At 38.6% G+C, this 15,026-nt stretch overlaps 1 protein-coding gene across 1 annotated transcript in view; it reads left to right on the top strand.

Annotated features, from left to right (window-relative positions):
• Positions 1–15,026, top strand: part of MYO1B (myosin IB) — a 113,720-nt gene that overhangs the window by 57,809 nt on the left and 40,885 nt on the right. Inside the window, exons 7-13 of the mRNA XM_059820790.1 lie at positions 2,213–2,276; positions 10,705–10,803; positions 11,164–11,267; positions 12,145–12,292; positions 12,982–13,100; positions 13,894–13,980; positions 14,308–14,373. Coding sequence (XP_059676773.1) covers positions 2,213–2,276; positions 10,705–10,803; positions 11,164–11,267; positions 12,145–12,292; positions 12,982–13,100; positions 13,894–13,980; positions 14,308–14,373 — 687 coding nt within the window. The remainder of the gene's footprint in view (positions 1–2,212; positions 2,277–10,704; positions 10,804–11,163; positions 11,268–12,144; positions 12,293–12,981; positions 13,101–13,893; positions 13,981–14,307; positions 14,374–15,026) is intronic.

Here is a 15,026-nt window from a genome sequence, read left to right as displayed (position 1 = left end):
ATAATTACAGCGCAGCTGGATTCTTTAGTTTTCTGGCACTGGTGGCTTTAACCTCAGTGACCATGTGCCTAGCAACTGGTCTGCTTAGCAAGTTGATCTTTCTGTGTGATCTCATTTTCCATCTATATGTATACGGTTTTTTTGTTAATATTTCCACTTCAGGTTCTCATTTTCTCTCTATGATGTTTCAACCTGTGTTTACAACTTTAGTTTTAATATAAACATTTCTAATGTTACTTTTTTGCTTGTATTCTTTATAATCAACTGATTGAATTTTGGGGATTTTATCAGGAACTTGAATGTGAGATTGTAGGCATAGACAATTGCCAAAAAAAAAAGTTGTTGAAACTAGAGTTGGGAGATTCAGAAGTGAGAGTATTCATCATAGTTTCTCCTGCTAAAATCAGAAGACTGAATGCAACTTTGTAATTTACTCATGTGTGTGTAGAAGTGTAATATAGAGTGAAATGTGTAAAGCAGACAACAGAAATCAAATTAGTACACTGGAAAAATGGTGCGTTGCGAGTAAAAGCACGTGGATAAAAGCCTGGGATATGGTGATACTGGAGAGCGGCTTTTTTTCCCTGGGGGAGACTTCTCTCTCCTTCCCTTCTGATTCTCGAGGGTTGATGGTATCGTTTCCACACGGCTACGAATGCTCCTTCTGCAGCTGTCATTGTCCCTGCTTGTGAACAGAGCAAAGGTCAGGGCCAAAATTTGAGGCACCGTAGAAAATTTGTTTTGATAGAAAGGGTAGAAAAAAATGCAACTATCGGAGACAGCATACTACAGAAAGGAGGAGGAGACAGCAAAGAGGAGAAGAGGTGCCGTTTGCAAACAGAAGTCTTTCCAGGACAAAGTGCAACCAACTACTATTTTGCCTTTCAAGTCCTTGCTTATAAACACAAAGCTAAAAATACTTTTGGAAACATCCATCTGGCCCAGTCTTTGGGAAATGAAAATTTAATTATCTGATTTAATTCTTTATCTCAGAAATTTGAATCAGCTCAGAATTAACTTCAAACAAGGAAGTACAAGTACTGTCCTGTCTAGCCTGCCTCAGCTGCCAGCAAGGAGAAGAATAGAGTTTAAATAGAGTCAAGCTAATCTTGACAAAATACCCAGTAAATTAGAAAATACCTTTGAGGGAGTCAATGTAAAGTGCTTGTTTTTTATGTTCTGTAATTAAAATCAGAAGAGAAAGAAAAAAAGAAAACTTGTCCTAAATGCATGAATAAAGAAGTGTAGACACAAGGCTTCTCTTTTCAGTAGGTTGGTTTTGTCCCATGTTAAGTAAGCACCAGAGGGTGGTGACATCATTTCTCTGCATGGTTTGCGGAGTTTGTTTGAATTACTACCAGCAGTTTTTAGCTTTCTAAACTTACTTCCTGGCCAATGTGAGCTGTGCTGCTTTTGCCTTTTCTACACAGTATGGGTCTGTCCGTTTTGTCACTGTTAAACGTAGCTGTTACTACATTAAACGCTTGTCATATAAATTAAAATGATGCAAAGACCAGAGTGATCATCTGCGATGTGGAAAAGTCAAACAGAAGTCAAGGAAACACACTGCGCCAGTACAGCTAAAAATGAAATCACTTCTGCGGTGACAGTCTGTTAATTGTTGCCTCTGGTCTCCTGAGTTACGAGGCAAAGAGTTCAGTGGGAAAAATCCATCACTTTTACAAGGCAGGCACACGCTTAGGGACAGACGTCCCACAATTACTAGCAGCAATCGTTGCCAGCCAGTCCTTCAAGCCAAACTGAGCGGCTGTCCTTCAACTGCCTTGATTCACACTCCGAGAAGATTTTTACACTGAGAAAATAAGTCTGCATGGCAGATAATTTCTTCCTGCATTCTTCCGTTAATAAGCATGGTAATACCTACATGGCCACAAGTATTGCTTGGTGTTCTTGGTCTTCTGGTGACAGTCTGTATCACGTGCTTTTTCTTCGTATAACCTTAGAAACTGAGCAAATTACTGGGTTGCATTACAAACCTGATTAAAGCTGTTCTCATGAAAATCTCTGGCTGTGGTAATGCAATTGTCTTAGCAGCTTTGAATCATGTTCTGTTTTTCAGAATTTGACGAGGTGTACAGGAGGTTGCCAGATCGCTCTTTTAGCCTGTAAAAATGACTAACTTCTTAAAAAAAAGTCCTGAGCAGTTTTTCTTAAACAGAACTTAAAATCTTAAAATATGTTGCTTTCACAGGGAAAATATATGGATATTGAGTTTGATTTCAAGGGTGACCCACTTGGAGGAGTTATAAGCAACTGTGAGTATTACACTTGGTATCAACATATTAACAGCTTAAAATGTTTTGTTCAGAAAGGAAGGTGGTTAAATTATTGAGATCAGCTGCGTTTGTCTAATCGAATCTCTCTCCATTATGTGATAAATTCTGCTTTTTAATTTTATTGTTGTTTGGGTGCTGAATATCGTACCTTAGAGTAAGTGAAAACAGACGTGAAGTAAGCATGAATAACGAATATTGTGTTACTTGATTTGATGTGTCATGTACTTATGGTAGATGATGTCTGAGACATGCTGTTTTGTAATTCGTAAGAGTGATACAAAGTATGCTGGAGAACACTATGAGGTGGGTATCTTTATTTGGAATTAAAGCATTCTGTACTAATTTTAACATACTTCATAGTGTAGGAAAAGGCTTATCATGAGAGCGGATGAACAGCTGTTGAGTTTAGGGAGGCAAAGGTGGCCTTGGAGGTTGTTACTTGATGTGAGGATGCTGCTGCAAAATCTATAGCAATTCAGAAATTTTAACCAGTTCTCTGTTGGGAAGAAAGAGGCTGGGAACTGAATGCCAGCCCAGGATGCTTTGACTTGCTTTCCTTTCGAGAGCTTAAATGCAGCTTTTAAAAGAAATTGCTCTTCTGTGCTATATAAAGCTATGTTTGTTTTTTTTCCTTATTTTTAAAAAGGGATGGAGGAAGGCAGTGAGTGATTATACTAGGTGTCACTGACCTAGCCTTGACCTCTCTTCCCACTCAGCCAAATTCATTGCTGTTTCTAAAGACTGACTTTTGACACCATTGGCATTTTACTGGTTGTGAAATAATGAGAATCGTCCAAGATGAACTGAACTTTCCATATATAATATAAACACTTTAAAACATTGTGAAGAATTTTACGCATAAATATAGGTTCTGTTTTTTTTTTCATAAGGCAAACATTTTTCTGGACGAGGTCACCTTTTGGAACTGTGCATGAAAGAGCATGATTTTTGTGACAGAGTACATCTTGAAACTCAAAGCAGTCACTGTTTAAGTGTTTACGGCTATCTATTAATTTTGACATTTGGCAGTTAATGAAGTCAGAGGCTAAACATACTCAGTGTATTCATCAATAATTAAATGTGAACAAAAACGTTCTAGCAGGCTAGCTGTGTTGTTTGGTTTTGTTTATTTCACATTCAAAATAGGTACATAAAAATGAACCCTCCTTTGTAGAGTGGTGGACATTCAACAGTTTTTCTTTGAAAGTACTGTGCTGACTCATCTAATTAAAATTCTGTGTCACATCAAAAGGCGATCCAAATAGTTATTCTAGAGTTTATCTGCCTTATAAATCTTTGCATGTTGTAATTATAACTTTACATGTAATTATAATGATGTGATGACATATGTGATCAAGGGCAGACATATTTTTAGATCTTCCTAAAAGATGCCTATTTTAGGCATTGTCCCGGTCTTCTTGCATTTAAGAAATATGCAATAGTAAGAAGATGAATTTAAATTTAAAAATAAAGACCTTATGTGTAAGCCCTGTTGTGGAAAAGGTGTTACTTGTTGAACTATGAAACGCCCCATACTTGACAGGGTGTGTCACAGGTAAATACTGAATTCCTGTAGCTGTGTGTTAATATATCTCATCTTTGATTTAACGTTTGCAAAATTTGATAGTTCATCCATCTGTCTTTAAAAGAGAGTTTGAATTCTGTTGTCCTGCCTTAGATCTTTTCCACACGTCCGCAGCATTGCATTGCAAAAGAAATGTTTCTGTTGCAAGGTATCACCATGCTGGAGATATCAGGGACTTAAATTCTTTTATACCACTTACAATTTACTCTGGTTTTAGTCAAATTTAGGATTTGTCTTCTTAATTCATCAAGTAGGAAGTCAAGTAGTGCTGAAGTTTCCTGTCCTTAAAAGGGAAGGTATGATTAGTTTGTTCATAAATATTCTTTGCTTTCTGACCAGCTCTTGGTACAGTGTTAACATGATGTGAAGGTGATATCCTAATATTTTGATTAAACTTCAATAGCTTTATCTGAGGAGCTTGATTTCCAAACAGCAATGAAGTTAGTCGGCTTTTTGGATCGCAGCCTGTGTCACCAAGCTGTACTTCATACTGTGAGTGGCCGGAACCAGACACGGTGAATATCTAGTTTATTTGGGTGGCAAGAAGGGTAATGAAGATAAGCTACTAATTTTATCAGACTGGTAAAGATAAGCAGAGACCCATTAGGCTAAAAGGTCTTGTTTGAAGTGGTCTGGTCTGTCCTACTCTGAAATGCTGTGAAGCTCTGTGAAAGGCTAGTCAATCTGCCCACGACCCTTCATGTGGCGGCTGATGCTATTGTGACCTTCCCTTGGGCCGGTTCTCCTGGTGCCCTTCAACGAGCTCTTACTTCTTAATGACAGGGGTTCACCTACAAGTGCACCTTTCAGGGGATGGAGCTGGAGGGTAAAATTATCATGACAATGCATACTGCAAGTCTGTCCCGTCCAGTTTGCAGTGGAAATGTCCATTGGCTTTAGAAGGAGCTGATAGATCTGAAATGTTTAATGTGCTGTAAATGAAGGGTAAATTTTTTGAGTAAAATTAGAATGGGAATAATAAAATGGAAGGGTTTGTAATGAAGGAGGTTTGTAACATCTATTAAGTCAGAACTGGTATGTTCCCAAATTGAAGATAATTTTATATTTGAACAGCATGAAATACATATAGACTCATTACATGTACATTACACGGCTGCTCAGAGCGTCTGAGTGCACTGATTTGTAAGGCATTTGACATATTGCTGTATCATGATGTACAGTCACAAAAAGAAACTGAGAGCGGAAAATTTGAGATGAACATGATTTATGCAATCTTTAAGTATATTACTTCAGTCAGGAATTTTTTTCCCTTAGACTACAAAAGAAAAATGATTTCAGGTAGCATGTGTTGTACTTGCTTGGTCCTATGTAGGCAGCAAGCGAGGCGTGGGGGTGAGCAGGAGAGTGAAGGCGGCTGAGTAAGCTGAGGTATGTGGTAAGCCTGAGTCGTTTGAATCCTCCCTTTTTGCTAGTTTTCTGTGAAGGTCCCAGCTTGTTTTCCTAACGGGTGGGAGATGCTGGAATCTGTGTAAGGTGAGGTGCACAGCCCTAGTGCTAGCTAACAGCCAGCCCATCCATTCGTGGGCTGACCTGTTTTCACATGCGTGGGGTTAGGAAGCCCAAATTACTCTTGTGAGCTCTCCTGAACACTAAACCCTTGCTGTATTGTCACCTGTGACTGTGTAGATATCCCATTACTGTTTTGTAACAAACACCAGTCCCGGCTTAAAGGTATGCTGCTGCTCTAAAATGCATTTACGAACAGGTAAATTGCATTTAAATTTTGCTCTCACTGCATTGAGTATGAGGTGTATCTGCTCTTTCTGTCCTCCCGCGGGATGTTTATGGTTGCTGCAGTTGGCAGTGAACACTCTTGTTAATGCTTATGCGCTCAGAGGTTTTTTTCGAGAGCACTTGCGAAGACAGGCAGTTGGAGTGTTGGGTAATTAGCTTGCTTTCACCTGAGTGTAATAGTGTGGAAATAAATTACAGAAACCATCAATACTGTTCTTAGTTTTCCATTTATTATAGCTACTGTGTTAGCGGGGATGGGAGCAGGAGGAAGGAGAATAGTAGTTTCTTTTCCACCTGTAATTACAGAATAAAATATATTTTATGTAAAAATGGGTATGTTTGTTTTCAAAGTAATAGGTGCCAACTGCAATAGCTTGTACAGCTCTAAACTATGACTCTCTATCTGTCTGTTTTGTACTCAAGGTGATGTTTGTTCGTTCATTAGTTTTGTGACTGGTTTTGTGTACACTTAATTTTACGGTTGAAATAGTTTTGTATGGTGCAGTCCAAACTGTTTCACGCTTGTGGTTGTTTAGACCTTTGGAAAAGTAGAGATCTTGTGGTATCTTTCCTAGAATATTTGTAAGTCTTAAATTTTCCCATGTCGTCTGGGATTTCCTGCTGAAAGATACCTAGCTTTTTAGCTTTAGGTGAGCTTTCCTAACCTGCCTAAGCCCTTCAGTGATTTAATGATTAACTAGAAGATAACAGTGGTGCAGGTGAAGTACGGTATATGCAATGCCTGCTTTTGAAAAGCCATTTTTAACCAGCTCAGTGTACTTAAAGTCCAAATAACAAGTGATTAAGAAATGGCCCTGTTTTGCCATTTTTCCAACAACAACATGAAGGAAACCCGTGATGTTTATCTGAAGCAACAACTTAATAAAGTTAGCAAAGTGATAGCGATAACTTTACAACTTATTCTTCTTTACAACTTGTTTGTTCATTTTAAAAGACAAAAGTAATTACTCACTGAGAAACCAACAGCTTGGGCTGTTGATTTTAGTTATGGGATTGCTGTTAGTAATCTCCTTTGCTCAGGGAAATATGACACAAATTTTACAACTAGACATTTTGGAAAGAAATACTCATTCTTGTTGATTTTTTTAATCTTAACTTGTTCCAACATCTCCCTTGGTGTTTCAGTTGGCACAGTTGCCACCTTTTAGGCAACTGTCTTGCCTAAATTAGGAAGTGTTTAAAAAAACCAAACAACAAACAACTCTAAACATTTTGATTAGCTCATTTTTAAACATCACTTATCACTTGAGTAATCAGGATTTAAGACTCCTAAAATTGTGCAATCGTCATTTTTTTCACTGCACATACTGCCCAGATAGTAGATTTTGTTTGATACAATTATGGGTCATTTAATTCAAGAGAACATTATTATAAACTTGGTGGGAATAATGTGAAAAAGTTCCTGAGAAACCAAGTTTCTTTTTTATCAGTGACTTTTTTTAATGACAGCTGAAGAATCAAGGTGGGAAAACAGAAAACATAATTCAGCATAATGTGGGTGTAGAGATAAGCTTCCGTGATTAGAAAATGTTCTGTAACTTTGGCTGAATAGCTAAAATAACAGTTGCTTTGGTACATACAACATGTTAAATGTTTCAGTTCGAGCAGAAGCATTGTTATATAATGCAGGAAGAAGACCTAATCCATAAATACACCATGTGTAGTTCTGTATGTTCTCTCTAGATAATTCTGTATAGTCCCTGTAGATAATTTATATAGAATATATAACAAAATACAGTACATAGAGAGTTTGGGGTTTTTTGCTTGTGTGTGTTTTCATATAGATAAGCACCATCTGTCCACACATGCCGCTGTAAACAGAATTACCAAGTGGGTGTGTACAGAAATCTGATGTGCATCTTTGTGTCTTCTCTTTTGACTGTTCAATCCACAGAATTTGTAATCTTGTGAGAGTTAACACAAAAGTTACTTCTTGTGCAGTAGTTGCTTTAAGGAAAATATATTTGGTTGATTTATTAAAATGCTAATTAGGGCAAACAAAGGGAAGAAGTTTTCTTAAGACTAGGGCAGATGGTCTGGACCTTTTCTACCAGTCTGATTTCAGTCTGCATGTGGGCATAAAAGAAAAAAAGCAGAGAATGAATAGAGCTTTAAAAAGAATTGGTAACGGCTGCTTTGTTAAGGTAAATACTTGATTTTCTGTCAGTAACTTCTTTCTGGAGCCTTCTTCCTCAATTACAAAGGCTGACAGAATATGGAATATTGGGACTCTGTAAAGCTGACTGCTAATTAGTTAACCTCCTTGCTTCTAAAAACATATAAACAAGATAAACTGTGGTGAAAAATTCAAGACAGTTATCCTAACATAACTCATTTAACATATGCTGAAGAAACTGTTTGTTAAATCTGCTGAAGGCATGCCTGTAATTAGAAGAAGGCTTACATATAATATTTTGCCAGGATATGTAGCTGAGCTTTTATGACAGCATTTGAGTAAATTTATATATAGAATGCTTTTAAAGCCAAATAAGCCAAACCGCTTCACAAACTGCATTGCTTCAACATACTTTGAAAATACAGCCGTTTCCTGAAGTGTGTGTAGCCACCGCGGGAACTGAAGTTGTTTATTTCTTTGAGATGAAATTTGGCTGCGATCCGTTCCAACACTTCACTGGAGAACCTTCACAGCCAGCGTGGCTCTGAACTGCCTGGCCATCACCTTGCCTTTCTCAGCCCAAGTATTAACACTTGGATGGTGGACCAGCCTCTCCCTTTCAGTTATGAATTAAAAACTAGAGAGGATCAGGTATCCGATAGTTAGGCTGACTAACTGGACAGTTAGGATGAACCACAGCTCACAGAGGGGAGCCCCAACCTTAGGTGAAGTCGAAGGTATTGAGGTTGCACACTAGGCTGCTGGTGAGAACTACACCTTCTGATCTATGCCTTTCCAACATAGCTTCAACCATCAAATGTTAGTCACCTGTGATTTTAAAAAAGGAAAAAAAAACCGATGCCAATAAAATGGAAAAAGCAGAAGTGGAAATCTGTAATCTGCCCCATCCTAATGTAAAGATGAGCTGCTGGCAAGATCAGACAGCCACTTGTTTGGGTGTATCTTGGGTGTACTTTGTCATCAGGACATGCAAAACTTCCAGGTGCTGAAACAGAGCCACCTTTGGAAGGAAAGAGACTGTAGGGTTATTGAGTTATAAAACCACAAATGTCTATTCAAGCAAGGGTAAAGTTCTGACGTGGTCTCATGACGCATTTGACGGTGAAGAGGTATTTGTCTTCATACAGTCAGATGCTCTGGCCGTTAGGAACTGTGTTCACTGTCGCCTGCTATGGTGGTTGCACTTCTCTCAAGCAATTGCATGTTTATGGAATAACATAGTTCAGCTGGTCTGTAAAATATTTGAAACTTGTCCTACCATAAGCCAACCAGGAGATTAATAATATTGTCTGAATTTTGTCATTGTCACGGGCTAATTATTAGAGCAGAAATTAGTTTTTGAATCTGTCTTGCTGTAGTTTATTTGGAGGAGGGCCTCCTAAGGCTTGTATAATTTTGTGGGTTGAAGTTTGGTCTTTGGTTCCTATTCCACGAGAAAGGGTGTAAGCTTAGGTAATTGCAGTGGGCAACACAGGCACAACATGCTGCCTGTAGCTAGCGAAAATATGAATAGACTCTATTGAGGTCCTCCTTGCTTCTCTGTTCACAGAGCGAACTCCAGGGCAGCCGCTCCCTCTCTGGCGTGCCGGAAAGCCGGCGGAGCCCGGGGGCTGCAGCCGGGCGCAGAGGCATCCGCTCCCCAGCTGCTCCTCCGTGGCAGGGCTGGAGGGTGTTTGCAGCACTAAGGTGGCTGCACTGAGCACCGCCTCTAACTTTCCGGATTGCTAAGACTGAGCAGGCTCAGTTTCAACAGAAGTGGAAATCTGAGGAAAGGTGTAGTAGAATACACATCAGATATTATAGTAGCCAGGCAGGGGAATTGTTTAGCAACCCCACGTGCCCTTAAATAAACGGGTGTGCCCTGTGTTTTATCTTTGTGAAGCCTCATCTCAACTTTGTGGCAGGTCTGAAGAGTGACATCCAAGCTGTGGTAATTTCCCTTTCGGGGCTTTCTTCTTGCATGGGCACAGCTTAGAGAGAACTTAACCCCAGTCAGAGAGAGCTGGGGTGGGTACGTAGTGGTAGGTGCATGGGGGAACTCCTTTGCTCTGCGCTTGGAATGAGGCACTGAATGTCTCTATCTTCATGTCGCTGAATATATGTAGCTTGAGAGAAACTGTATAGTGGGAACTGTGGGTTTGCTGTCTGGAAAAATGGTGTGGAAGCCTCATGTGCCACTGAGAAAAGAAGGAAAAACATTTTTTTTTTTTTTGTATAAAAACAGCGAATGACACCAATACCTGTCCAGAGGATTCCTACCCTTGTTGGTAAGGCTTAGAAATACGCCCATAGCTAATGGCGGTGGATGAAGCAATCTTCTTGTCAAACTGCTCACTCAGTGCAGTGATGCTTTTCAAAGTGCTGCTTTTCCACTTCACTTTAAGTGTCTTATGATGGAGCTTCTGTCAGTCCCACCGGGAATTATTTCATAGCCTGATGCACCTGAGGATCACAAAGTGCTACATGATTACTCAGCACGAATTCTTTCTTTATTTGGCTTCCCCCTTTCATTTACCCATCTTTCACGTGCTTAGCCTGTTAACATTTCAGTTCTTTTCAAACTCTCACCCATACGATCATTCTCACCAAATCTTAATTTTGTGGATACTGTAAATCGGTTGACATCTTTTGAGCACATTGCCTCCCTGACCCGAGTTTTCTTTGCAGCTCATGGACTGCAGCATTTAGAAGTATACTGGGCTTAAAGCTTACTCAAATAACTTATCTGAGACATGTGTAATAATGTGATACATTGTGATAACGTTTGTGCCTACCATTTATCATCTTCTAATTTGCTGATGAGGATATAAAGCAATGAAGTAGAAAATGATGGGGGGATTATATTCACATTAAAGAGTTTTGCTCCAACAGTCTTTCCCTGACCTCTGAGATTTTGTTCGTTTGTTTAGATCTGCTAGAGAAGTCTCGTGTTGTTAAGCAGCCCAGAGGTGAAAGAAACTTTCACATTTTCTATCAGATACTGTCTGGTGCATCGGAAGACTTCCTCTGTAAGTGTTGCCCTTGTGCCATTGTCAGATATGAGTCTTCTTTATATTTAATGTGCTGTTCCATGCACATCTTCTTTTGTGGGAAATGTGATATTGATTATTTTTTCAAATTATTGTGGTAGTGGCATAGTAATACATGAAGTGGATATATGGTTTGGTATTACGCAGATATCTGAGTCAGAATTGGCTTTGCAATGTATTGTAAACAAAGAAGAAAGCCTATTCTTGTTCAGAAGGCTTGTAATTAAAAGATCCTTAAAGAAAACTTAATTCTACTAATAATAACAGTTCTTGACAATACTGGTTCTGGGATAAAAGAGCTACTAATGTTAGTAATGATACTTCTATTTGATTTATTAGGTAAACTCAAACTGGAGCGGGACTTCAGCAGATACAACTACCTGGGCCTTGATTCTGCCAAAGTGAATGGAGTAGATGATGCTGCAAACTTCAGAACAGTTAGGGTAAGAGGTAACAGGGGTTGGGTGTAAAGCACAAAGGGCTCAACACTAATGCAGAGTTCTTATGTCCTCAGTCTGGCTGTTGCCGCTGGGCTGGGCTGGGAGGGCTGTCTTTTCCGAGTGCTAGCACTGTTCATGCAAGGGTATAGTGTGTTTGCACAGGCAAGCTTAGCTACGACCAGAAAATACAAAGAACCAAGTTTCTGGAGTATTCTAGTGGGAATAGAAAAAAGACAAAAAAAAAGAAAAAAAAAAAAAGGAAGGGGAAAAAAAAAGCCCAGATCCCTTGATCAGATCATGGAAAAGGTTATATTGTGTAGTCGCTTATGATGGCAGTGACTGAGCTTCATGAACCAGGTGATGCTGTCCAAGTCGAAAGAAAAACAGGTCTGGGATGGTTCTCAAGATGATTTACCGTGACGTTTTTGCTTGATTGTACTCAGGGACAAGAAGAATACAGGCCCCTGTTACCCCGTGTATGCAAATTTACATTCTAAAAGCTACTGGTTTTTAGAGCAACAGGTTGGATTGAGAATACAGCAGTACCTCTTAATTTGACTGTGAAAAATTGGGTTGGGTTATAAACTAAATTAAGTGGCTAAAAAAAAGTACTGCATGTTAGAAAACCATAAACTGAATGAATCCTAGAAGTGGACTGGACTGACGTGCCAGATCGATTACCAGATCTTCTTTAACCTGTCTTTTATACTAAAAAACTTACTTACCTAAGCATAGTAATTATATCATGTTCTTTTTGTAGCAAAAGTGTTCATAAGACATTTCTAATTTATGTTAATACAGAAAAATGGTGAATTTTGCAAGTATGATCTGTTTAAATGTAGATTCTTTTATCTCATAATTTTATCTGTCCCCTTTCCAGAATGCAATGCAGATTGTTGGTTTTATGGATCATGAAACACAGTCTGTTTTTGAAGTGGTGGCAGCCGTTCTGAAATTGGGAAATATTGAATTTAAGCCTGAATCTCGTGTGAATGGCCTAGATGAAAGTAAAATCAAAGATAAAAATGGTAAGATAAGATTAGTGATGGGAGGAAAACCACTAACTTGTCTGAAGTCAGTATTAAATTTGTAGTTTCTGTGGATGTACAGTATCCTTACAGATGAATTAAATTAGATTGTTTCCAAGACTCGCCCTCAAGCAAATACAGGTTGAATTCTGTGCAATTTCAATCGCTCTGTTTGAAATTCCAGATATGATTCTTTTCTTTTTTTCCACTTCATTAACACTTTCTTCTGAAATGTTAAATGGTGCTATGCATTTCTGTAACTGCTTGGTTATTCTGCGGTGGAGGCTTTTTGTTCTTTTGCAGTAGGGTATCTCTGCCTGTAATGTCAGATTCATTTGGTCATGTTTTTGCAGTTGATACATTTTGAAAATTCATTTATTTTCATTTGAAACTTTTTCATCATGAAAAGTAGTCTGTGATAGATGGAAGAGAAGTTTCTTCACAAAAATAACCAGATAGAAAGTGCTTTCAAAACCGGTAACTGTTCCCTCACGCTGTGCATATTTTTGAAAACTTTGCTTGGCAGGGTAGGGGTACACTTCTGTTGAAGTGTGGATGGGGTACGCTTCTGTTGAAGGAAACCCGTTTTGGGAAAATACTGAACTACTTAAAAGCTAACAGTTTTGGGGAAGAAAAAACAATGATACGAAAAGATTCATTATATTTACACTCTCCTTTTTTCCTGCTAGAACTCAAGGAAATCTGCGAGTTGACGGGTATAGACCAGTCTGTATTGGAAAGAGCTTTCAGCTTCCGGACGGTTGAAGCCAAGCAAGAGAAAGTTTCAACAACGCTAAATGTGGCTCAGGTAAAAAGAGGTCCTGATTTTAAAGGCAAGAATCAATTTTACATGGCAATTTATTCTACATGAATAAACCATAACTGCCCAAATAAAAACTACAACTAATAGGCTGTACTGAATAAAACATATCACTAGCATAAGTGTGTTTTTTCTTCAGCACTTTCTAAGTGTTCAAATATACTGGATGTTTCGGTTTTGTGTGCATTACCTCAAAAAGATGAAGGATAGGAAAATACTGCAGAGAATGAAAAAATGAAACAGTTCTGCATAAAACACATGTTGAAAGTATTGTGGCAGACTGTTTTCGTTTAGAGCAACTGGTGTAATTTCATGTGAGTTGTACGCCCCAGGCTGCTGAAAAACTTTTGCTGCCAGTGTGAATTTATCTTTCTGTAATGCTGCAGAGCCAGTGTGATTGCCACCTGTGTCTCATCAGCTCAGGCTAGCAGGAATGTCGTTTCCCTAACCGCAGCTGCTCAAGTCCCTTTGCTTAGGATTAGGGTGGGGGATGTGAGTCTTTAGAGGATATCTGGGTGAGCAGGAAGGGAGTCGAAGTGCCCTGATTGTGGCTGCTGTTCCAGCTAGCCCATGGCCAGGAAGGCAGAGAGGTGCACCAGCAAGCTACTGATGCTGCCAAAGTGTCCTGGCACCCCTGGTCTGGCTCTGGTGCCTGCTTAGGCAGAGGCACTGCTGCCTGAGCCATCCTCACTCTGTTCATAGCACCTTTAAGATATATCAGTAACAAAAAGTTTGGGATTAGCCCAGCATTTATAACATTTTTCTTCGTTCTTCTGTTTAGGCTTATTACGCCCGTGATGCTCTGGCTAAGAATTTATACAGTCGACTGTTCTCTTGGCTTGTTACCAGAATCAATGAGAGCATTAAGGTATTTTTGTTTTGTGCCTGTAAAAAAATCAATAGAAACCCTTTAAATTAAAGTGGACAGTAAAACTGTATTTGTCAATTTAATTTTTCCTGGTTGTACACTGTTACACATGGTACAGGTGAATAGCTGTATCACAGCTCAACAAATTGCTATCTGCTCTGTTTTTAAGCTTATGAAAATATTGACATTAAGTGTATTTTGGGAAATGGTACTTAACATTTTAGTTTACAGAATGTGACAGTCTACTTATGAGATACATTAGTTTTCTTGATTCCCAAGTTTGAAATGTACAGATGACTGACTCATTGTTTAATTTTTTTTTTTAAGGCACAAACAAAAGTGAGAAAGAAGGTAATGGGGGTGCTGGACATCTATGGCTTTGAAATTTTTGAGGTAAGACGTTTATAATGGTAAACACTTAATGTGAGAGCTGTTATTAAAGCTTAATAGAGTGGTTCATGAATTTGTAATCAGAATACCTGTAATCTGAATCAAGTATGTCATTCCTGACAAAAAACCACTAGAAAAGTAAGCCAAAGAGAGATGTCTTAGCATGTCTGGCAATTGAAACGAAAATTTATGAAAGCCAAACTTGTGTTTTAATACCATAGGTAAATAAATATTTATGATGGGTAAACTAAATATATTTTGTTCTGACATACATTCTGAGCATAAGAGAAACCCTGGCAGTGTCATTTCTGCCCTGAGGCATTTTGTGGATGTCTTTGAACAAGCTTTGTATCCTTTAGAAAACACAAAAAAAACTATACCTTTTTTTCCTGTCAAAATTAAACAAGGAATTATATTACATTTCATCTCAATTCACTTAGATAAATATTCTGTACTGATTCCTAGCTAACAATATGTGGCTCATTGCTGTTTGTTTATGATAGTATTTTTAGACTGGTGGTATTTTGAAACAAAAACAATCAACGAGGAGTTTTTAATTGGGTTAGAGAACACTGGGGAGAGGGAGTTTTCATAAATCTTATTCTGACAGTTTATTTTAAGAGATTTATAGATCTTGATTGGAATCTGTACAGTGT

The sequence above is a fragment of the Gavia stellata genome, chromosome 8 (genome assembly GCF_030936135.1).
Source record: "Gavia stellata isolate bGavSte3 chromosome 8, bGavSte3.hap2, whole genome shotgun sequence".
NCBI lineage: Eukaryota > Metazoa > Chordata > Aves > Gaviiformes > Gaviidae > Gavia > Gavia stellata.
Note: the sequence above shows the minus strand (reverse complement) of the source record. Positions and strands in the feature narration are given on the sequence as shown.